This window comes from Moschus berezovskii, chromosome 19, assembly GCF_049115385.1.
Source record: "Moschus berezovskii isolate FMDL1 chromosome 19, NW_MosBer_1.0, whole genome shotgun sequence".
NCBI classification, from domain to species: Eukaryota; Metazoa; Chordata; class Mammalia; order Artiodactyla; family Moschidae; genus Moschus; species Moschus berezovskii.
The window spans coordinates 43113145-43137943 of NC_142478.1; the positions used below are offsets into that span (position 1 = coordinate 43113145).

Below are 24799 nucleotides of genomic sequence, written 5' to 3' on the forward strand. Positions count from 1 at the left end.
AAAATGATTTCTCACAGCCAAATAACCTAAAGATATCTATCAGTATATTTAAACCTACAGCATGTGCCGTTTTCATTCCAAGTTTTATTTAATTTTTTGAGCTGAAAATATTTTGTTTCATAAAAAGAAAAATACAAAGAGGTAAAGAGTAGAACTGAATTTTCCCACCCATCTCGCCTGTCTACCAAGCCCCCACATTTCTCTACCACAGTTGTGGACATCATTTAGAACTTCCTCATGCACACAAGGATGGACAAACACTCACTCCCTCCACCCTATTTCCTTCTTCATACAGAAAAGAGGGCATATGCTACGGCGTTCCTGCCTATGTGCTGACACAGAGGTCTTTTCATCAGCTCTCTTATTAGATGTGGCTTATCTGACTTAAGCAAGCCCCTGCGTGTATCCGTGAGTGCTGGGTTGCCTCATTCATGTCTTACTCTGTGATCTCATGAACTGTAGCCCGCCAGGCTCCTCTGTCCATGGGATTCTCCAGGCAAGAATACTGGAGTAGGTTGTCCATACTCTCCTGAAGGGGATCTTCCTGACCCAGGGATTAAACCCACGTCTCCTGCATCTCCTGCATTGCAGGGGGATTCCATGCAAGCCCCTGCTGCCCATCATTTCCGGAGTTTCTAATGTAGGAAATCATTTAAAAATGAAACGAAAACTGTAATGAGTGATCTTGTACCTACACGAGTAACTGTGATTAGTAACTAGATGTACAGCTGCTGAGTCAAAGGGCACAGACAGTATAACTCTGATAAATATTGGTTGGTTACTGAGTAACTCCGGAGAAGGCAATGGCACCCAACTCCAGCACTCTTGCCTGGAAAATCCCATGGACAGAGGAGCCTGGTGGGCTGCAGTCCATGGGGTCGCGAAGAGTCGGACACAACTGAGCAACTTCACTGTCACTTTTCACTTTCATGCATTGGAGAAGGAAATGGCAAACCACTCCAGTGTTCTTGCCTGGAGAATCCCAGGGACAGGGGAGCCTGGTGGGCAGACACCTATGGGGTCGCACGGAGTCGGACACAACTGAAGAGACTTAGCAGCAGCAGCACTGAGTAACTCAGGAGCCTACCACCTCCCCAAGGCCGTGGTGGTAGAGTCTATTTATGTAATAAATATTTAACAAATTTTCAATGAGGGCTGTTCTAGGTGCCTAGGCGACTTCAGGAAACAACAGCAACAAAGATCCCTGTCCTCTTGACGCTTATATTTTGGTTGGACAATACACACAAAAATAAATACACTTAACTTCCCCGGCTATTCAGTGCTTAGGACTCCGCACTTCCAAGGCAAGGGGCGTGGATTTGATGGAACTATTAATAAGAACCCACATACGACATGGCATGGCCAAAAAGCTAAAAAAGAAATAAAAAAAGAAATAAACAATAAATATAATAAATTAGTAAATTATAAATCCATGCTCTGGGGAATAAGTTAGTGTGTAGGGCAAGGAAAATAGGAGTGGGTTGTGATAATTTTAAATGCTCACTGAGCAGAGCGCAATGGTCTCATTGAAAAGTGCACATCTGAGCAAAGGGGATGAGGGGCCAGTGGCTCCCAGATGGTGAGGCTTCTCAGCCAAGGGCACCGAGGTTGTGTGGAGGCCTCGGGCCGGGCAGCCAGGCAGGGCAGAGGGGGTGCGGCGAGGCGAGGGGCGAGGGCATTCCATCCCTGAACCCAGTTGCTTATCACACTTTGGGGGTTTTGCCAATCTGCTCCACAAAAACTGTATCTCAGTTCGCTTTTACTTTTCCTCTTATTATTGTAAAAGCACCTTTCTTCTTATGGTCACGAGCCCTACGCATTCCTTTTTCTGTGAAATCATAACTTTTAGCCAATGCTCTACAAGCTGTGGGACTTTTTCTTATCTGGAAGCACTTTATAAAAACTATCATTTTGAAGACATGAGCTGTGACAACCTTCTCCCCAGGCTGCTGCTTCAGCTTTGACTTTGTTTAGTGTGCTTTTTGCCATGTGCTGAGTTCTTTTTATTTTAAAGAGCCAAGTTTATCAAATTTATCTGTCAGGATAGAGCTCAGCTTACTGAAAGCCAAACACAGAAAACAGAAAGCCAAACACAGCAGTGGCTGAAGCTCAGAGAAAGTTCATTTCTTTCACATGTACAATAACAAGCGGTGTTGAAACCAGGCTCTTCCTGCTGTGTGACTCGGTCACCCCAGCCCGTGGACCCCATCTCAGACTCTAAGGGGCCACTCCAAACCTCCCCACCGTATGCACATTCTAACCACTGGAAGGAAGTACGCACCCACCCATCTTTCCTGGGAGCACGGCATGGAACGTGCATCCTGGCAAACCACACTTGAAACAGTCTGCAGCAACCTCTACCAAATCTTTTTCTATTTTAGCAAATGGATTCCGAAAGTTTTTAAAGGACACGAAGACTTCCCAGGTGGTGCTAGTGGTAAAGAACCCGCCTGCCAATGCAAGAAACATAAGAGATGAAGGTTCGATCCCTGGGTCAAGAATATCCCCTGGAGAAGGGAATGGCAACCCACTCCAGTATTCTTGCCTGGAAAGTTCCATGGACAGAGGAACCTGGCAAGCTACCGTCCATGGGGTTGCAAAGAGTCAGACTGACTAAGTGACTGAGCACACACATAGCCGATTAACAGTGTTGTGACAGCTTCAGGTGGACAGCAAAGAGACTCAGACACACACACACACACGTATCCATCCTCCCTCAAACTCTTCTCTCATCCAGGCCGCCACACACACACACACACACACACACACGTATCCATCCTCCCCCAAACTCTTCTCTCATCCAGGCCACACACACACACACACACACACACACGTATCCATCCTCCCCCAAACTCTTCTCTCATCCAGGCCGCCACATAACGGTGAGCAGAGTTCCATGTGCTATACAGTGTTGGTTATCCATTTTAAAAACAGCAGTGTTGTATCCTTTGTTAGATTCTACATTTAAGTCATATCATATATTTGTCTTTCTCTTAGTTCACGCAATATGACAATCTCTAGGTCCATTCATGTTGCTGATAATGTCTTTATTATTGAGTTGTCTCTTTTAAGATTCGTATCTTACCAGTCTGTCAGTCAGTTCAGTCGCTCAGTCCTATCGGACTCTTTGTAGCCCCATGGTCTGCAGCATGCAAGGCCTCCCTGTCCATCACCAATTCTCAAAGTTTACTCAAACTCATGTCCATCGAGTCAGTGATGCCATCCAACCATCTCATCATCCTCTGTCATCCCCTTCTCCTCCTGCCCTCAATCTTTCCCAGCATCAGGGTCTTTTCAAATGAGTCAGCTCTTCGCATCAGGTGGCCAAAGAACTGGAGTTTTGGCTTCAACAGCAGTCCTTCCAATGAACACCCAGGACTGATCTCCTTTAGGATGGATCTCCTTGCAGTCCAAGGGACTCAAGAGTCTTCTCCAACACCACAGTTCAAAAGCATCAATTCTTCGGCGCTCAGTCACATATCTGAGGTTATTGATATTTCTCCTGGCAATCTTGATTCCAGCTTGTCCTTCATCCAGCCCAGTGTTTCTCATGATGTACTCTGCACAGAAGTTAAATAAGCAGGGTGACAATTTACAGCCTTGATGTACTCCTTTCCTGATTTGGAACCAGTATATTGTTCTATGTCCAGTTCTAACTGTTGTTTCCTGACCTGCATACAGACTTCTCAGGAGGCAGGTCAAGTGGTCTGGTATTCCCATCTCTTTCAGAATTTTCCACAATTTGTGGTGATCCACATAGTGAAAGGCTTTGGCATAGTCAATGAAGCAGAAATAGATGTTTTTCTGGCACTCTCTTGCTTTTCCGATGATCCAACAGATGTCGGCAATTTGACCTCTGGTTCCTCTGCCTTTTCTAAATCCAGCTTGAACATCTGGAAGCTCACAGTTCACATATTCTTGAAGCCTGGTTTGTAGAATTTTGAACATTACTCTACTAGTGTGTGAGATGAGTGCAATTGTGCAGTAGTTTGAACATTCTTTGGCATTGCCTTTCTTTGGGATTGGAATGCAAACTGACCTTTTCCAGTCCTGTGGCTACTGCTGGGTTTTTCAAATCTGCTGGCATATTGAGTGCAGCACTTTCACACCATCATCGTTTAGGATCTGAAACAGCTCAACTGGAATTCCATCACCTCCACCAGCTTTGTTCATAGTGATGCTTTCTAAGGCCCACCTGACTTCGCATTCCAGGATGTCTGGCTCTAGGTGAGTGATCACACCACTGTGATTATCCGGGTCATGAAGATCTTTTTTGTACAGTTCTTCTGTGTATTCTTGCCACCTCTTCTTAATATCTTCTGCTTCTGTTAGGTCCATACCACTTTTGTCTTTTATTGAGCCCATCTTTGCATGAAATGTTCCCTTGGTATCTCTAATTTTCTTGAAGAAATCTCTAGTTTTTCCATTCTATTGTTTTTTTCTATTTATCTGCACTGATCACTGAGGAAGGCTTTCTTATAAAAGAGAATAGAACAAAGAATACAAAAACAATGATTCCCTTAAGTTTCTCATAGTGAGATGCCACCAATAAAATCTGTTTTACTCAATTGGCCAGAAAAGTCTCCTGAGTTCGTTAGAAACCACTATGCTACCCTGCCCTCTCCTGCATTTATAATAATTATGTATCAGGCAGGCAGTGTTTCAGTGTAGACATAACCCATTTTCCTTCAACATCCACAACCACGCCCCTTCCCACAGGGCACCTGTTACCGCGGGACTCTATATTGCCAAGTAATGACTATTTTTTAATGAGAAATGAAGAAAAAGAAATTACCTAGCAGTAACAGCATCCAACTTGTCTACACTTAGAGGGGAAGCAAAATGAATCTGAGCTCTCACTTGCAGACATATGTGGCAACGCAGCTGGCTAACAGAAGACCGACTAGCAGAATAATAATTACAAGCCTAACAGGAACAAATGGCCAGGAAAAAAATACTACAAGTCAGTCACTATGGATACAACTAATTTTATTTACCAATGTCATTTATATTTTTCCCAGTTGCTTAATGTTTTAAAATTATGAGCTCAGGAGTCCCATCAAGGATTGCTGAAATGGTAAAAGCTGAATCTCGGAGTAACTGACCATTTCCAAATAACTTTAGTGTTACATTACCAGTAACAGGTAGAAAAGAGACACCTAGAGATTACAGAGGCCCCTCTGATCACCAAAATAGACACTTAGAGAAGACCTAGAAGTTTTAGACAGAGCTAAGAACTCCAACAGACAAAGATTTGATTCCAACACCTCTCATCCTACACCTGACAAGATGAAAGCCACAAAGCCCAGGGTACGACAAGGCCCTAAGCAGGGCTTCTGTTTTGATTCTGTCAACAGAGAGAAAATGAATCAAGCCAAACAAAAGAAGCAAGCAAAATATGAACAGGACATCGTAAAATGACCGATTCGCCATGCTGTGTGATCAGACAGAAGGACCCTAAAAAGCTATCACGACTGACCAGAATAGGTGCCTTCACCTCCTGGGCTAAATCAGAAGGGCAGGTGCAGCCTTGGAACGACAGGAAGAAGCCGCTGTAACCTGTTCCCACTCTTCCCACCTCACTTCCCTCTGCTCCTCAGCACAAACCCCCTTCCTAGATGGTATCTCCCCACCTTCTAAGTCACCCTGCACCCCAAAGTAATGGCTCTAACACCACTTCTTCAATAAGGTCTTCTCACTCATTCCCACACGCCAAAATACACATCCCATCTAATTTATTCTGTTTTCTGCTTTTCTCTATCCATGTCTCACCCCTGAGCAACCTAGGTGTCTCCCTCCACCTGCATGGAGGCCCCCTGCAGGCAGGGCCAGGAGCTGCAGCTTGTCGGAACGGGTCAGGATCTTGGCGCATCTGCTCAGGGAACCGAGATCAAGACAGGCTTCTGCTTATAACCTGGACAGCAGGAAGCCAGCCCCGACGACCAGCACCTAAAAGCAGCAGTCTGATGCCCTGCAAAGAGTAAAGGTTTGGAACACACACACCAGCCATGTGATCCTGGTGACGTCAGCCCCTGGGGCTCTGATTCCTCAACTGTGAAATGGGGATATTAATCCTTCTTTACAACGTCACTCTGATTTAATGACACAATACATACCAAGCACCCTGCAGGACAGGGACACAGAACACTGGTCTCTTCCTCTCTCTCACAGCCACCTCTGAAAGGGTCACCTACACGTTTCCTCTCTGCTCTCAACCCCAACGAGTCCTGGGCTTCAGACTGCAACCTACACTGTTTCCTCTGCCTATGCCTCAGGGCCTCCGAACAAACCTGCTCTTCCAGCTCCTAAAGGGTACCTTCAGCCTAGTAAACTTCCTTACTCTTCCTTTGAATTCCAAGTTAACGACCACTTCCTCTGAGAAACATTTTAGTACCTTCCAAATAAAGTGAGTCACTCTCTGCTGGATTCCCAGCCACGCTGGACTTGTTCACAAGAAGCAGAGCATCATTATCTCAGAAGTCTTTCCTCTGCTCGTCAGTACCTCCACGGACACACTAGACGATGCTCAACTGGCACTCGGATATTTTATTAATAAGTTAATTAAGAGTCGAATAGACACTAACTCAGGTGAGGGGTTAAAGTGTCTGAAAGTCAAAGCTGTGAGTTTCAATTTACCAGGAACTAGAAAAATGAAGTGAGGGTTAAAGAACATCCTTGACAATAACCTAGATGTCCACAGGGTGGCAGTGTCTCCCCATGAAAGGGCTTTGTGAGCAGCGGCGTGGTCCCCGGTTGCCCTTTAGGAAGCAGAATGGACCTAACGCAAGTTGATGGAGAGGGTGGGGAGTGGGGCCAGGGGGGTGTGGATAATAAGCTAATAACTCAAAAGAAAACAGATTAAGTCAGAAAGGGGATTATCAGAGGGCAAAAAAGTAATTGGAGAGAAGCCACTTAATTCAGTTGCTAATACAATAAATACGAAAATTTAAGTGAAGCCTAAGTGGCCAAAAGGCTTCAAAAAGGGTAAGAGGGATGGGGTGAGGAAGGGGCTTCAGGCAAGGGCACTCCTGTCCTTGTGGACACAGAGCTTCACACCCACCCCTGCCAGCCACAGACTGACACCTGGTCTGTGTGTGTGTGTATTTGGAGGGGATGTCAACCAACAGAAACTAAAGGAATGGTCCCCATGCAAAAAACACACAATCGGGACGAGAATTTAGTGCCCACGGAGGGCATCGGGTCTACAGGAAGGGTGTTCCCCGGGAGCAGGTTAAGGGCAGCGCGGCACAGGCAGGAGGGACCAGAGTGGAGGATGCCCTATGGGGCGGTATGGGGCAACAGCCACTGGGCATCAGGACACACAGATGCACAGAGGCGGCCACCGCACAGGAACACGGTAGGTGATACGGCCAGAAGCCTCCAGGGCCAGTGGAGAGGGCGCCCACCCAGGAAGGGGTGGGGACACGCAGCCACGCGGACCCACAAGCATCAGGGTTTGGGTCAGTTTAGAAACGGAGGCTGCACTGGATCATGCACACTACCCAGATGCAAGCCCACCTTCACACAACAGCCACTGGCACCCGGGAGCAGGGTTACCTCCTGGGCCTACTGGCTTCCGTCAATGGGAACTAAAATGAAGACCACCCAAATTCCACCAAATAAGTGGAGCCCACAGGCAAGGAACTCAGAGGGCCGGCCACCAGAGGCCATGACTAGGAAAATACTTGTTTCTTTTCCTATCGCTGCTGTCCTGGTAACATCATCCAGCCTAAGGATAAAACAGAAATCGCAAAGTCTCTGAATTTCTTCCTCTGCACAACCCGCCACCACATCCTGTGGGGTCCCCTCCAAAGCCCCTGCTCAAGTTTGACATTTTATTCTACCCCACACTCCACCCCTCCCCACACACACACACACACGGTCACTAGTCTCTTCTGACCAGTGCAGACATGTACTCTCATATATACAATTACAGCAAAAACTAGAGCAGGACGAACTCTGCCTGCTGACACCAGATGACCCTGTACCTTCTCATGGGAGCCCAGCAGCGAGTTCAGACCAGAGGTTCTCAGTAGTGACATGACCAGCCCCAGGGGACAGAATCTCGTCCAGCTCTTCCACCACTAACAGCCACCACGATGGAATTGAGGAGGATTTCCCATGAACAAAGTGTTCCAGGGCTTAAAACTGTAGCACTGACAATCACCACCTTCCAAGATGCAGATGGAATAGATACATAAGAACTGTGCTCTTTTTCACAAATGTGTTACCGTCACTTCTGCTACTGGATTTACCAAAAAGTTTAATAAAATTTTTTGTTGCTCCCTGATGGGACTCTAAGCTTTATACTCCAAGACAAAATATATATGATACATTTTTGTGCAGCCAATGGCAGAGAGTAAGGTCACTAGAAAAGTTAAAGCAGCTCGGCAGTGTGCATGAGACCCTGACAACACCAGATCATCATCCAAAGAAAGCCAAAGTGCACACATCAGCCGTACTCAGGCATCAAGTGTAGGACGCGTGATAGAAAGAGTCCTCTATCAAGAGGTAACACGCACATTCCTGACGTAAAGAACCGCAATACTGTTCTATAAAATTATATACTTCATAATATGGGGTCGCGGAGAGTCGGACACGACTGAGCAACTGAACTGAACTGAATATTTAATTATACACAAGCACATAACCACAAATGTCCACACTTATGAAAACACAGATTACAAGCGGAGGCTGACTTTTTGTTCCATTTCCTAAAAGTTCCAAATCATAAGAAGCTACTTCACTTTTATCACTAAAAACCCTGAAGGAAAAACAGCATCATTATAACATTTAGTTTTTCAGAAAATCCTTAATTTCCTCCCAACAAACTATAGTGGCTTAAATCCAACAAATATGATAAACCAGTAAAATCAGTAAGAACTCTGATAACTGATGGAAATATTGAGGCTATTTCAGCTAAATACTTTGAAAATATTTTTATTTTGACTATATTAAAGTATTCTGAAAATATTTTTATTTTTAAAAAATCAGTATTTTGAAAACAGGGGGAATACGTGAACATAAATTTTTGTTAACCGGGATAATTCACTAAACCAGCAAAGGGAATGATATAAACAAGTAAGGAACTTGTAAAGTCTAGTAAAGCCAAAGATTCTATAGACTCAACATATAGTCATTCTTAACTTTATAAAATTCATTTTAAAAACAAAATGAAGGAGTGAGGTCTTAAGTGTCATGAAGTTACTCAATAAACTTTTTTTGAATGAAAGAAAAAACATTGATGCATATTACAATTTATGACAATCCATTGATCAGTGATTCAGCTATATTGAGGGCAGACAGCTAAACCCAAGGACTTGAGGGACAATTTCTCAAATTTAACAGAGCAGCCAAAAACTCTTCTGAAAACTACCAGTGGGTCATGAAATTCACACATCTGCGTCTTCCAGTTACACACTACAGTTTCATTTTCAGGGTAAACCTGTTCCTCACCTACAGAAAACTGGCACCAGAAATTCTAAAAAGAACTTGTAGCCGTCCAGAAACAAACCCACACCAAACCTGCCCACCCCACTGCCAAGGTCAGGGTTGACACGTACTGCCAGCTCACAGCACTGCGGCTGCACTGGTCAGAAAGCACAGGGAGGGAACCTCGTTTGCTGACTACATGCAGCTTTAAACAGCTGAATTTAAGAAGAGTTCAGGTTTTTACTCACTAAGGAGTTTCATAGAAAATCAATACAAAGAACTTAACATCTAACCCTAACGCTAACATGCGGGCTGTTTTACCTGAAAGACCATAAAGAAGGTCTTTCTCAGCTGATTTAGCAAAGGAATAACTCCTTTCAAGTAAATGAAAAAAATAACAACTGAGAACAGACAAGATGCAAATGTCTGTGCTGGGCAACGTAAGTGTAAATCTAACCCAATGTAGTTTCTGCCCTGATGGAGTTCACAAACTAAATACATTTTTAAATGTTTTTATTTTACTGCTCTTTGATTCATTACAAAAATAAAACATTTTCAAAGATTAAAAGTAAATATAAAAATACTGTAATTTCTAAAGTATTGCTGCTGCTGCTAAGTTGCTTTAGTCGTGTCTGACTCTGTGCGACCCCATAGACGGCAGCCCACCAGGCTCCCCCGTCCCTGGGATTCTCTGGGCAAGAATACTGGAGTGGGTTGCCATTTCCTTCTCCAAAGCATGAAAATGAAAAGTGAAAGTGAAGTCGCACATTCGTGTCGGACTCTCCGCGACCCCATGAACTGCAGTCTACCAGGCTCCTCCATCCATGGGATTTTCCAGGCAAGAGTACTGGAGTGGGTTGCCATTGCCTTCTCCGAAAAGTATTGCTAAGAAACCTTAAACTATCACCATATGTACATAAAACAATCTTAAGTCAGTCTATTTGTGGGTAGGCATGTATCCATGAGTATTTGAATTTTTGTACTTACACACAGCACATGTGTACACCACAACATACCAAGCTCACAGTTGAGCATCTTTATCCTATAAGTCTGGGCAAGGCAAGGAACCAGAGTGGGGGCGGTGGGGGAAGCAACAGCGCAAAGCCATAGCTCCTCCTCCAGGGGGAGGAGGGACCAGGAGAGAGGAGGAGCAACACCACAGGGAAGGGGAAGCTCCTCTTCCAGGGAAAAGGGGATCTGGGGGGAGAGGAGCAACACCACAGGGAAGGGGTAGCTCCTCCTCCAGGGGGAAGGGGACCCTGGGGAAGGGGCAGCTCCTCCTCCAGGGGGACGGAGATCTGGGGGAAGAGGAGCAACACCACAGGGAAGGGGAAGCTCCTCCTCCAGGGGGAGGGAGATCTGGGGGGAAAGGAGCAACACCACAGGGAAGGGGCAGCTCCTCCTCCAGGGGGAGGAGGGGACAGAGGTTCAGGCAGATCTGAGCACAGAATGGCCACTGGAGTAGGAAGGGGATGTGGAAGGGACAGGGAGAGGTGATATCTGGACACAGGCTACTGTGGAGACCAGAAACCACATCACATACTGAAAAGACTGCTAGGTCCCGGGAGAGGGGCAGCTGGGCTGAAGTTCTGCAAGATGTGTATTTAGATGAAGTTGTCTTAAAAGATGCCACTGATCTCAATCTAACTTTTTCTAATAAAGGAACCATTTCTTCTTCTGCAATAAAGAGAGATAAATCCCATATCTGAGTGCTATGAAAACTCTTTTGGAAACCAAAGCACCCATCCCAACACGTGTGTGGATAGTGGGCGTGCAGTACAGTTACCTGAGTTTACAGAGTGTCTGTGTGTGCTTTAAATTTAAAAAAACAAAATACATTTTGATGGTTCAATTTCTTATCCAAAGGTTTTTAGCACTTCACTATATACTAAACCAAAATGGTGAGGATGGCTGGCCATTAAAGAAAAAGACAATGGACACATTTGTTTAGCTCCTTTCTTACATTCTCTAAAGTCCCTCAGGTATGAAATGTATACTGTCCCAGTCAGCACTTCCAAGCCAGCAAAACAACCATATACAGTCAATAACGAATGAAAGGAAGGGAGAATTAACCTGATGCTTTTGTCCACTATGTAAAGCTCAACTAAAGATACCTAACTTTCTAAAAGGATAACAAATACTAGATCCTAAAGTCTACACTTTAAAAATTCTATTTCATCAGAATCACAACTTAAAATGGCATTCTGCCATATTGCTCATGTTAAAATAACACCAGGGGAGTTATTGATACAACACTGTTGTCATAATTCCTTCCTAAACAAAGTTTAAAGCAGCTAAAACAATGGGAGAACAAAATCTAAATGATGAGAACAGTGGATGGAGTGAGAACACTGCCCACCGCTGGCATTTCTGACTGCGTGTGCCTGCTCTGTGTTCTCCACATGGGGCCCTGCATATCAGCCTCACACTGGCACCAAGACGGGGCCCCTGTGATCGCTGTGCCCATTTGACAGATGAGAAAAGCGAGGCAGAGGTGGATTAAAAGAGTACTCGATATACCTGGTGAAACTGTGATAATTATAGCCTTCCAAGTCACCAGCACACAAATGTAATAAGGAAAACAAATACTCATCTCTTGGTTATAAAACCAAATTCTGAAAGTCTCTGATATTTCAACTACTGTGTTCTCCAAGCTCAAGCAGACAAGTCACTCCTGCAATGAGATGAAAACAAGAGGTCCCTAGAGAAGTGGTGGTATTACTAAATCATCACAGTTTTACACACCCCCAGTATAGATGTTCTTTCATTTTTAAAACTGAACATACACCAACTGCTCAGAGCAAGGACAAGTCTGTTAACAGATCAGAGAGGAATCCAACATCCTTCACATGAGGTCAGCCAAAGCCTGGGAATGTGACTGGGTGAATCTACACTCAGTCTCTGAACTTCTGGTCTCATGAAATCATGACCCACAGACTTTTCACTGCCTACATTGCCACCTGATTCTAATTCGTCGAAAGGAACAATTAACACAACCAACTTGGGCTGCAAATTTCAGCCCAAATGCAGTCAACGTAGGATATTCCAAGTCATGGCTGTGTGTGATCAGCAGAGCTCATATTCGTGGCCTAAACTGACTCTATTTAAAAAAAGAAAAAAAGTATATTTAAAACACTGCAATCTACCTTCCATTTAAATGGATAATAAATAAATAATAACTGTTAGGAAGCCAGGACAATGCGGGCAGAAGGGCTGGTGAGTTGCAGAGGCCACCCTTGCCCCGTGGCGAGGCGCCCTCCACCCCATGGAGAGATGCGGTCCTCACCCACATGCACAGGACATCACCTTCTATGGAGGCATGAAGCAGGTGGGGATGCTCCTGCATAGGGGGACAGCTGAGGCTGCAGAGTCAGCAGGTCTGGGGGAGGAGGAGAGTCCAGACCCCAGATTGAGCCGTGCTCTTGGGGCAGGTTTCTGTTCTCTCCAAGACTCAGGGCCCTCCCATGTAAAACAGCGGTGATGAAAAGATCCACCAGGACGGCTGTAAGGAGGAAGTAAACTAATACACACAAAGCGTGGATTCACACATGCGGGATGGACAGAGGGCTTGTTACACGTCTGCTGTTATCTCATCGTCAACACAGCCCAGATCATGTTTCAGGGGGAAAGGACGAACTAATAGAAAGCTGACAGTGACTGCCACTGGACTGCTGAAACAAATTATAACACTCATCAGACATCATCAACCCGAACATACGTACACCCATTCCACAGGTAGCTTTGAATTGCTCCTAAAAGAGAACTAATAGTCTAAGTTATTTACATCTTGATTCCTTCAAGGATAAATTTATTAAAGGCATTTGCCCCCAGTGTGAGTTTTCTCATTACCAAAAATATCTGGCTATTTTGCACTCTATTCTATTGGATGTACATACGGCCTTTGAAGCCTAAGATGGATATAGACAGCCAAGAACCATCCTGCATCAGATCCACCCGTGTCTTCTTCTAAAATCCATCCGTGGGACTTCCTTGGTGGGGTCCAGTGGTTAAGAATCTGCCTTCCAACGCAGGGGACTTAGGTTCGAGCTAAGATCCCACATGCCTCAGGCAACTAAGCCCGTGCATCACAACCTCTGAGCCTGAGCACCACAATGGAGACCCAGTGCAGTCAAAATTAAAAAGAAAAAAATCCACCCCTGACTGTCCCCTTTCTTCTGTCTTTGCCCCAGTTCAAGCATCATCATCTCAGATTCTGGCAGTGGCCTCCTGACAGATCTCCCTGCCAGTCCACTCAATCCAACTCTCCCACTGTGCTTTCAGACAGACACAGATCCTATCTTTGAGGGAATGAGTGGGGCTGGAAGGCCTCTGGTCATATCATTTTGCTGCTTGAAAACTAGCCATTTACCTGCAGATTAAAAGACACTTAAGAAAGCTACCAACCAATAAACAAACTGTACCCCAAAAAATTAATTTTCATGATATGAAAGAATTATGTTTTGAGGTTTGATGATAATACTGTGGCTAAACTTTTTTTTTAGTCTATCTTTTAAAGATAAAAACACATATCAAAACAATTTTGGGTGAATTGATATGTCTGGATTTCCTTCAAAATAATCTACTGGAGGTGGAGCAGAGATAAAGCACTGTTGGTGATCAGTGGACAGTGTGGCATGATGAATCCATGGGGGTCTGTTTTATTACTATGTCACTGATACTGTCAACATCTGTGATTTTCCATAATACAATGCAATTGAGAAGGAAAAGCACTCATTTCCAGCTGCCTGAAGAAGCAAGAATGACTCTTAACAATACGTTCACAAGCAAATGTGACAATGACCTACCTCTTCTCTTGACCCCACAACACCCCAGGCCACTCGCACTAAACTTGCCACACTGCTCAAAATGCGAGGCCAGGCCACTCCCCTCTCTGTGCCCCTGTATACATGGTGTCTCCTGCCAAGAAAGTCTCTAGAGACACCAGACACACTAGGAGACGTAGTACAAAGGGCCACTTCTCCCAGACGCTCCCCTGCACCCCTTCTGTGCAAACCTATAGTCTCAGTCAGTCTGGCTGGTTAGCTTTGGTTGCTGCTGTTTTCCATTTTTTTCTGTTTGTACTTCTACCAAAAGATTAAAGTCTCCTTAAGGGCAGATGCTGTATCTTATTTATTTCAATAAAGACTCCTTATAACATGCATGAAAAATAGTAATTATTTAGTAAGTGCCTTGAAAAACAGGAAGAAAAGTCAACAGAACAACCATCACTCATGGCAAACATTATCAGCAGAATTATATGTCTAGTAGATCAGAACTTACACATCCTTAATACACCAATCTTTATCTACTGCGTGCTTAGCACATTCTTTAAGAAACTAGTTGCCATTGTTTCAAGGAGTGTGCTACACACCTTAAAAAGAATATCAATATGATTTAAGGAAGAAACTAAGCCCAGAGAGACATGGGCAGTTTATTTTGCTGTTGGTGGTCCAGTGGTTAGGACTCTATGGTTTCACCACTAGGGCCCAGGTTCAATAGCTGGTTGGAGAATTAAGATCCCACATACCACAGGGTGCAGTCAAAAAAAAAAAAAAAAAGACAAGCCAAAACATGGCATTTATGCTATCATTACATCTCATCTGGTGTGATGGTGGGAATATATGCAATTTTGTTCCTTTGGAAAGACTCCAGTCCAGACTATTTCTCATTTCATAACAACAAAAGTCAAAGTACTCCATAATGTCAAATACCATCTCTGAACTACATGAGAGATACATAAATGCATATGCGGACTTATCAGCAAAGGGCTGCAAACTTTTGCTTTTTGACCGGAAACAGCTCAAATGCTTCCCATTACTACAATATGCAATAAAAGTTCATGCAAAAGTAAGTAACGCTGACTTGACAAGGTGTCCCAGTAATTCTCTGATACTCTAAGTGCATCATTTAGCTGCCATATTACACACGGTGCAAAGAAAAAGGAAACACCTACTAGTACAAAACTTCATTGGCTTCATGTCTTTCATATCTTACAGTTTCACACATCAACCTGCAAAACAAAAAAAGACATGAGTTCACCATTTGTCATTAAAAAACACACTAATAGTTTTAAACTGTAAATGATACATTATGTAGAAAATTAAGATTATTTCTATGAATTGTCATGACCATTTATTGGCCTCAAGGTAAATATTTATGGTACCTAGGTTAACAAAATAAAATGAAATCTGGTAAAGAAACGCTTGGAAAGAAGCATTTTGTTAGATGTCAGCTTCACCAGGTTTATTTCACAGAGAACAAAATTGTATGTGTTTTATACTTTGTAAAGGATATGTGGACAAATTAATGTTCTCCAAGGTAAACAGAAAATGAAAAGGAACCTGAAAACCAGAAAGGAAAACCTATTAATTTAAAAAGTGATAACGTCATCCACAGTTTAACACTGATGTTACTTAACGGTATGGAATTTCAGACAAAAGTAGGCTTTCATTAAAGTCATTATTTTTATGACTAAAATGACTAAACAGATGCTTTATAACTTAAATATTTGTTATTTCAGCTGATTCATCTCTGAGGAAAAAATTACAAAAATTAAGGAAAACATGAATGTTTAAATATTCAAAATTACCTCAAGAACAGCATCTTCAAAAAGCATCTAATTATATTAAGCCCGAGTAAAATGTCCCAAAAGTACAGAAATGCAAAAGAGAAAATGACTATTTCTTCCTAAGGAGAAACTAGGAAGGAATAAAAAGGACTGGCTATAAAAGTGATTATTTCAACAGCATCTGCACTTTGGTCAGTGGGGCTACCAACCTCACAATCTGTGAAAGACCAGGATCGACACGCACAGATATGTTCCCTGTCTGCAAGCTCCAAACAATGCCACTCACTCTTGATTTTTTTCAGTTGAAAACAACTCTCCTGAGTTCTCTCTTGCCTTGCTCTTCCTGCGACCACCACCCTACTTCAGAGTCCCTCAGCCTCTCAACCCCTATCCCAAAACATTTACTGAACTCCAGGAGGCAGCACGGATCCTTGAACACACATTAAACACAGAGCTTTAAGTGACTGAATCACACGAATTCTTCCCAGGAAAGGATGAGAGACTTAAGTAATGGGTCTAAAAATACCAGGTCTTAAATTATGTAACAGGCTCTGCCCTGTTTCCTGTCACATCCTCTCCAAGATCCCAGTCCTTCTACAGTGGCTCCTGCACGCTCATCTCCTCCCTCCCCGTCACCCGTTTCTCCCTCCTTCCTGAATGGTTTCCTTGGATACATAAATACACCTTATGTCCATCGCCCATACAGAGGGAGGGGACACTCTTGACCCCACAGCCCTTCCAGCTAATATCCATGCTCTGCTTTTCCCATGATGGAAACTCTCTTTTTAGAGTTGTCTACATAAATAAACTGTCTCCATTCTCTCATCCTCCTCCAACTCCTCCATCACCAGGTCCTTGAAACAAACAAACACGTCTAAGAATTACCAGCATCCTCTCTGTTATCTGAGTCTTTTCTGACCTTGTATCAGTTCCACTTCTCAGGAGCATGTGATGACTCTCTTTTCCTTACAGCATTATCTTCTCTAAGTCTCTAGGTTTTCCCCTTATTCAGCTCAGTTCAGTTGCTCAGTCGTGTGCGATTCTTTGCGACCCCATGGACTGCAGCATGCCAGGCCTCCCTGTCCATCACCAAATCCCGAAGCTTACTCAAACTCATGTCCATTAAGTCGGTGATGCCATCCAGCCATCTCATCCTCTGTCGTTCCCTTCTCCTCCCGCCCTCAATCCTTCCCAGCATAAGGGTCTTTTCAAATGAGTCAGTTCTTCACATCAGGTGGCCAAAGTATTGGAGTTTCAGCTTTAGCATCAGTCCTTCCAATGAATATTCAGGACTGATTTCCTTTAGGATGGACTGGTTGGATCTCCTTGCAGTCCAAGAGACATTCAAGAGTCTTCTCCAACACCACAGTTCAAAAGCATCAATTCTTCGGTGCTCAGCTTTCTTCACAGTCCAACTCTCACATCCATACATGACCACTGGAAAAACCATTGCTTTGACTAGATGGACTTTTGTTGGCAAAGTAATGTCTCTGCTTTTTAATATGCTATCCAGGTTGGTCATAATTTTTCTTCCAAGGAGTAAGCATCTTTTAATTTCATGGCTGCAATCACCATCTGCAGTGATTTTGGAACCCAAAAAAATAAAGTCTCTCACTGTTCCCACTGTTTCCCCATCTATTTGCCATGAAGTGAAGGGACCAGATGCCATGATCTTACTTTTCTGAATGTTGATCTTTAGGCCAACTTTTCCACTCTCCTCTTTCACTTTCATCAACAGGCTCTTTAGTTCTTCTTTACTTTCTGCCGTAACGGTGGTGTCATCTGCATATCTGAGGTTATTGACATTTCCCCAGCAATCTTGATTCCAGCTTGTGCTTCATCCAGCCCAGCATTTCTCCTGATGTACTCTGCATAGAAGTTAAATAAGCAGGGTGACAATATACAGCCTTGACGTACTCCTTTCCCGATTTGGGACCAGTCTGTTGTTCCGTGTCCAGTTCTAACTGTTGCCTCCTGACCTGCATACAGATTTCTCAAGAGGCAGGTCAGGTGGTCTGGTATTTATTTCTGCCTTTAAGAATTTTCCACAGTTTGTTGTGATTCACACAGTTAAAGGCTTTGGCATAGTCAATAAAGCAGATGTTTTTCTGAAACTCTCTTGCTTTTTTGATGATCCAATGGATGTTGGCAATTTGATCTCTGGTTCCTCTGCCTTTTCTAAATCCAGCTTGAATATCTGGACGTTCACAGTTCACATACTGTTGGAGCCTCGCTTGGAGAATTTTGAGCATTACTTTGCTAGCATGTGAGATGAGTGCAATTGTGCGGTAGTTTGAGCATTCCTTGGCATTGCCTTTCTTTGGGATTGGAATGAAAACTGACCTTTTCCAGTCCTGTGGCTACTGTTGAGTTTTTCAAATCTGCTGGCATATTGAGTGCAGCACTTTCATAGCATCATCTGTCAAGACTTGAAATAGCTCAACTGGAATTCCATCACCTCCACTAGCTTTGTTTATAGTGATGCTTCCTAAGGCCCACTTGACTTCGCATTCTAGGATGTCTGGCTCTAGGTGAGTGATCACATATCGTGATTATCTAGGTCATGAAGATTTTTTGTATAGTTCTTCTGTGTATTCTTGCCACCTCTTCTTCAGGTCCTCTGCTTCTGTTAGGCCCATACCATTTCTGTCCTTTATGGTGCCCATCTTTGTCTGAAATGTTCCCCTGGTATCTCTAATTGTCTTGAAGATACCCCTAGTCTTTCCCATTCTATTGTTTTCCTCTATTTCTTACTAACCATTTTTTTTACTCCTTTGGACTCCTTGCCTCTGCCCATTCCTCTATCTGATTTTATTTTTTTCGGCCTCATCATGGGGATTGTGGGATCTTAGTTTCCTGACCAGGGATTGAACCCAGACCCTCCGCAGTAACAGTGCAGAGTCCTAACCACTTGACCACCAGGGAAGTCCCCACTTGACTTCTAAATGGACCACCTCCAGGGGCTGTCAGTCCTCTTCTCCTCTGCACCATGCAACCTCATCCAATCCATGATTTTTAACTTCATCCATACACTGATGGCTTCCAAAGCCACACCCCACACCTAACCCCTCACTGTGATACCCACTCTTCTAAATGCCTACTTGGTGCAATAGCCATTTCATCTTCAAAACATCCAAAAAGATCTTAAATTTCTACCCCACAAATGTGCTTTTCCCCAGTCAGAACCCAGCTGTTCAGGCCAAAAGCTTTGGCATCATCATCCTTGACTCCTCTCTTGTGTTCACACCCCGTCTTTCACCAGCTCCTGTTTCCAAAAGACATCCTCCCAAGCTGACCACGTTCACCGCCCACCTGTGAAAAGCCAGTACCAGTCACCGTGCTCGCATGCTCAGTCGCTCAGTCTTGTCTGACTCTGTGGCCCCATGGACTACAGCCTGTTAGGCTCCTATGTCCATGGAATTATCAAGGCAAGAACACTGGAGTGGGTTGCCATTTACTCCTCCAAGGGATAGGACCCAAGTTGCCTGCAGCTCCAGCACTGGCAGGTGGATTCTTTACTGCTGACCCACCTGGGAAACCCGTCTAAGCCATCATCCCACTGTTGTGTCCTACAAGTACTACAGAGGTAGCTTCCGCTTCTATTCTGCACACCTGTTGCCTGTTCTCCCGACATGCAGTCACAGCACTCACACCTGCTCTTAATCTCCACTGCCTTCAGGAGAAAATCCAAGCCACTGTCCTTGAATACACGGCCCTGCGCCGTTGACTGCACTGAGCATCCCAACCTACACTTCCCTTCCCACAGCTCCTGCCTGCTCCCACACAGAGCATCAGGACCCATCAGCACTGTGGGGATCTCTAAGCAGCTGAGCCAACACAACTGTTCCCTCTTTCCAACCACAAAGTCAGAGCAGCCCAACATGCTAACATCTGAACGAAACAACAATGGTCTACACACCTAAATTCTGTCTGCCCCACTAGGAACATAAGCCCCATGGTGGCAGGGGTCTGGTCAACTTCACTGCGGCATCTCCATGGCCGACCTGATTTCCAGCACATAGCAGGCATGCAGGCAACAACTGCTGACTGCTTAAATCAGCCTAACCAGCACCAACAGAAGATCAGGACAAAATCATCTATATATGACAATGCTGTAAACACATGGGAAAAGTACCAAAAAAAATTTTTTCTTAAATGCTGTTAACGGAATGTTTGATCTTCCCCGAATTCCTAAAGAATATACTAGCCACATTTTAGTTGTCCCTTAATGTCTAAAATTGCCTGTGTAATAATGATTATGCTCATCCATAATGCTGAAGAATGTATACATGGACACACACATACTATATACAACTATATATATACAGTTTTATATATAAATATATTTCTCCCCCCACAGCAAGCTCTTGTTTCCAACCCTAAATGGTTGGAAGTTACTCTGCTTTTTAAAGATATCTTGGCCTCAACTCCCAACTGGAGCTTCCTCCTCCCCTTTGGGCAATACACTGCTTCTAATCCATATGGATTAAGGGAGTGAACATTAGAAAAATGACACTGTGTGGGAAAGACATCCAGGTTTTCAGTGAAGCTCTGAAACCTTCAGATTGTGTAGAGTGAGCAACCTTACAGCGACACAACCAATTGACTGCACGTGACAAAGTGCTTGGGATCCATGCACTGGATGGCCCCACAGCGCATCAAGCGGGGCTCCCAAAAAGGAAAGCCTCCCCACTTGCCCCCTCCAAATACCAGTGTCCTGCTGCCCAGCACTGAGGAAACAGACTTGGAAAATCTTATGAGTTGCTTTTTTTCCTTCCCCTAAATTTGGAAAACTGCAGTACATGGAAGTCTTAACTGCTCTTTATTAATCCCACAGGGAAAATTTTTATTTATGAAATTCAAAGGAAGTAACATCTAAATAAGATGCACTTTTCCCAGAAATGGTGGTTACTACAAAGCAGTTTATCCAAGTCACTGAGTTTATCTGTACCTCTTTTCTCACTATTATTCATTTTGTATTCCAATCCTGTTCTAAAAAAGGACTTAGTTTCAGCTGATGTTTTCCATAAATATGAGAAACAAACTACTTTTCAACACAATCAGAACAAGATAAACATCCTAAAGGTGTCTCCTTTTAAGTTCATTCCAACAAAGTTGAATGAGCTCCAAAATGGACTTTTTAAGGTACAAATACACTGAACTATACTGTTGAAGTAATCGTTATTTCCAGCCAAAATTTACTTTTGAAACAGCAGGAAACTGATGGTTCTGAAGCAGGTTAAGGGGTGTATGGGGCTTTATTATATTACCTCTACTTTGTTTAATCTTGAAAATCTTCATAAGAAGTATTAAAATTTCCCTTTTTTATTGCATAGAATTACTATTACCTTAAATAATTTTATGACCACATATACTACAGACACACATTATATAATCAATATAATCTAATTATCAAAATATTACCCATGTGAATTTTTATATGCATATGGCAAAGTGACATTTGCATTTGTATATTAATCAATTTGCATTTGAAGGTTAACTGCACTCAGTAAAACAGATAATTGGCACTACAGGCTTTTCCTAGGATGCTGCTGCTGCTAAGACACTTCAGTCATGTCCAACTCTGTGCGACCCCATAGACGGCAGCCCACCAGGCTCCCCCATCCCTGGGATTCTCCAGGCAAGAATACTGGAGTGGGTTGCCATTTCCTTCTCCAATGCATGAAAGTGAAAAGTAAAAGTGAAGTCGCTCAGTTGTGTCCGATTCCTAGCAACCCCATGGACTGCAGCCTACCAGGCTCCTCCATCCATGGGGTTTTCCCGGCAAGAGTACTGGAGTGGAGTGCCATTGCCTTCTCCTTTCCTAGCACAACTGCCATCAAAACTCATAAAACAAAAATTTCACACTTTAGAAATTATCCTCGCTTTAATTTGAGCCATCTTCTAAATTCCCAATGGTTTGGCCCTTTCTAATAAAACTTGACTGAATTTTTAAACACTTAACCTACAATCTATTTTAAGTGATTTTCATTAAAAATTTAATTTTAGAAGTATTCAATCCTCTTGATAAGTTTTTCAGTTAACAACTAAATATGAAATGGACATGCTCAAAAATTAATTAGTGTTTAAAGAGTAAAAGGGAAATACATAGAAAAAGTATTCCTTTCATAATTAAAAACTGCTGGTATCAAAAGTATCTGGAGATGGAAGAAAGAGAATTTTCCCATAACTTCCTAGTTAGTGTTTATATGCAATCCGTCTTCCCAAGATCCTTTCTTTTCTGTTCCAGTTAATCACTAGATTATACAAGATGTTTTGATCTTTTAGTATAAGTCCATATAACCATAAATAAGGCTGCTGTGTTGCTGTACAAGAGAAGTGATGAGATTTTTACGAGTGGACTCTCATAAAACCAACTATGGTATAAAGTGAGTTTCCCAGAAAAGGGCAGACAACTTAATGCAATAAATATATTCCATTCAAAGACCTAAAACAGTGAACCGAGTCATTCTCTGAACAGTTAAAAACATTTTGGTTTCATATGTATCTGAGTGCGAAGAAACTGATTTTTATTTACCAAGATGACAAACAATGCTCCTTTGGTGTATTCACCAAGTGGTGTTTATTACTTTAGGTGAGAAGATGGACAGGAAGGAGAGAGGTGGTCACTCTGGCAGAAATGTCAAAAATTACCACATGGAGGTAAAACGTACAAGGCCAAGTACGGAGGCCAGATGAGGCAGAGTGTTCAGAAGTAAATTATCTTTAATCCTACTTCTCCAGGATAATAAATGATCATATCAAATTCTAGCATCCCACTGTTATTCATATTAAATTGACTTACCTAAGCTGGTGCTCTCTCAGGTTGGACAAGGCTTCCATCCCATGTAAATAGGAATACACTATTTCCAGATCCTGTTTGAAAAAAAAAAAAAGGATAGGAATTATTAGACTTGACAGGAAAAGAGACTTCTAAAATAAGGCATTATATTTACAGACTAAATTAAAGATAGCTTTTTTTCAAATACAAGTTTTTTAGACATCAAAAATCACGTTTGTATTAAGAGAAATCCTGGGCCTACACAATGTCATCCATTACAACTGCCTTTGGGACACATACAGAGGCCACAAAAATATAAACGACACTGGCTCAAAGTTATGGAAATAAATTCCTCATAAGTTGTTACCAATTATTTTCTGGCTTTAAAAGTAAAATATCACAAGTAAGGTTTTAATTGTAAAGTATAAATATTTGCCAATTCAGTCATTATTTTCTTAATTAATGGAAGCTACTTCATGCCTACACTTAAAGATGAGCATGAATCCAATTTTTCTTTTCAATTCTTACCAAGTGACATTAATTCTTACATACAGAAATATTTAAATTTAAATATTCTCTTTTTAAAAAACAGACACATGCCTTGTTCTTCCAGATCATGTTACAATACATAGAAAAAAGAATCCTAGTAATTCATGAAAGTTTAGAACCGGTAAAGATTCAAAATCCTGTTTATACTGATTTACATGACAAGCCAGCAAGGAACCAGCATTTTTTTTTAATTGCGGTACAGTAAATTCGTAATATGATGTAAGTCTTAGGTGTATATGAGTTCGTATTTTAAGACTCCAATGAATAGCAGCTTCTGATCTCAAGAATATGAATAGATATTTACTCCGCCCACCAAACCTTGGCCAAAATCTAAAACAAACATATTTTTAAATATCTGTAAAATTATCCTCTTCCTTTTTAAAACAAAAGCCCTATTGAGATATTCACACTTTTTTTTTCTGGTGGGAGACCACAGGACCAGGTAGGGGGTGCAAGAACCTCCACTCCCACCCCACACTGAGGCTACACCTCCTCCCAAAGAGTCACTGTAAGCTTCTCAAACATGTTAGAGCTCAAGATTTATCGCTTGTGAATAATTCCATGGTTTGTCTTTGTCAAACACCATCGTAATTTCTGGCATTTTACCACCCAAAAAACAACCCCATAACCATTAGTACCCTCTCCCCATCTTCCCTTCCCCTAGCCCTGGCAAGCATTAATCTGTTTTGTGCCTACATAATTGCCTATTCTGGACATTTTGTGTAAATGGAATCTCAAAACGGAATACACGCTCTTTTGTGACTGGCTTCTTTCTCTTGGCCTAATACCTTCAGGGTTCATCTACGCTGCAGCAGGTAATGATACTTTTCTTTGTATCACAAAATAATATTCCACGGTAGACAGATGCCACGTTTTGTTTATCCACTCATCAGCTGATGGACATTTGGGCCTTTCCTGCTTTATGACTGGCATGAATAATGCTGTTATCAACTCTCATACATACATTTCTGCTTGCACACCTGTCTTAAGTTCTCATGGGAATGTATATACCTGGAGGAGAACTGCTCATTCATAAGATAACTCTCGTCTTTAGCTTGTTTACCCAAGTGGCTATGTCACTTATAATCCTATCAGCAGGGTCTGAGGACTCTAATTTCTCCACCTACATCCTTGCCAACACTAATGTCTGTCTTTTCTATTTTAGCCTTCCGAGGTGTGGACCCACTCCAGTATTCTTGCCTGGAGAATCCCAGGGACAGGAGAGCCTTGTGGGCTGCCGTCTATGGGGTCGCACAGAGTCGGACACGACTGAAGCAACTTAGCAGCAGTAGGTGTGTTTGAAGGTGCTGATTTGTATTTCCCTAATGATGCTGGGAGGGATTGGGGGCAGGAGGAGAAGGGGATGACAAAGAATGAGATGGCTGGATGGCATCACCGACTCGATGGACATGAGTCTGAGTGAACTCCGGGAGTTGGTGATGGACAGGGAGGCCTGGCGTGCTGCGATT

At 42.9% G+C, this 24799-nt stretch overlaps 1 protein-coding gene across 9 annotated transcripts in view; it reads right to left on the reverse strand.

Annotated features, from left to right (window-relative positions):
• RAPGEF2 (Rap guanine nucleotide exchange factor 2) overlaps positions 1-24799 on the reverse strand; it is a 265728-nt gene that overhangs the window by 154256 nt on the left and 86673 nt on the right. For all 9 annotated transcript variants that reach the window (XM_088828045.1, XM_055405066.2, XM_055405062.2 and 6 more), the window contains exons 2-3: positions 22806-22876; positions 15386-15442 (exon numbers count right to left, since the gene is read on the reverse strand). In XM_088828045.1, the coding sequence (XP_088684171.1) occupies positions 15386-15442; positions 22806-22876 (128 nt within the window). The remainder of the gene's footprint in view (positions 1-15385; positions 15443-22805; positions 22877-24799) is intronic.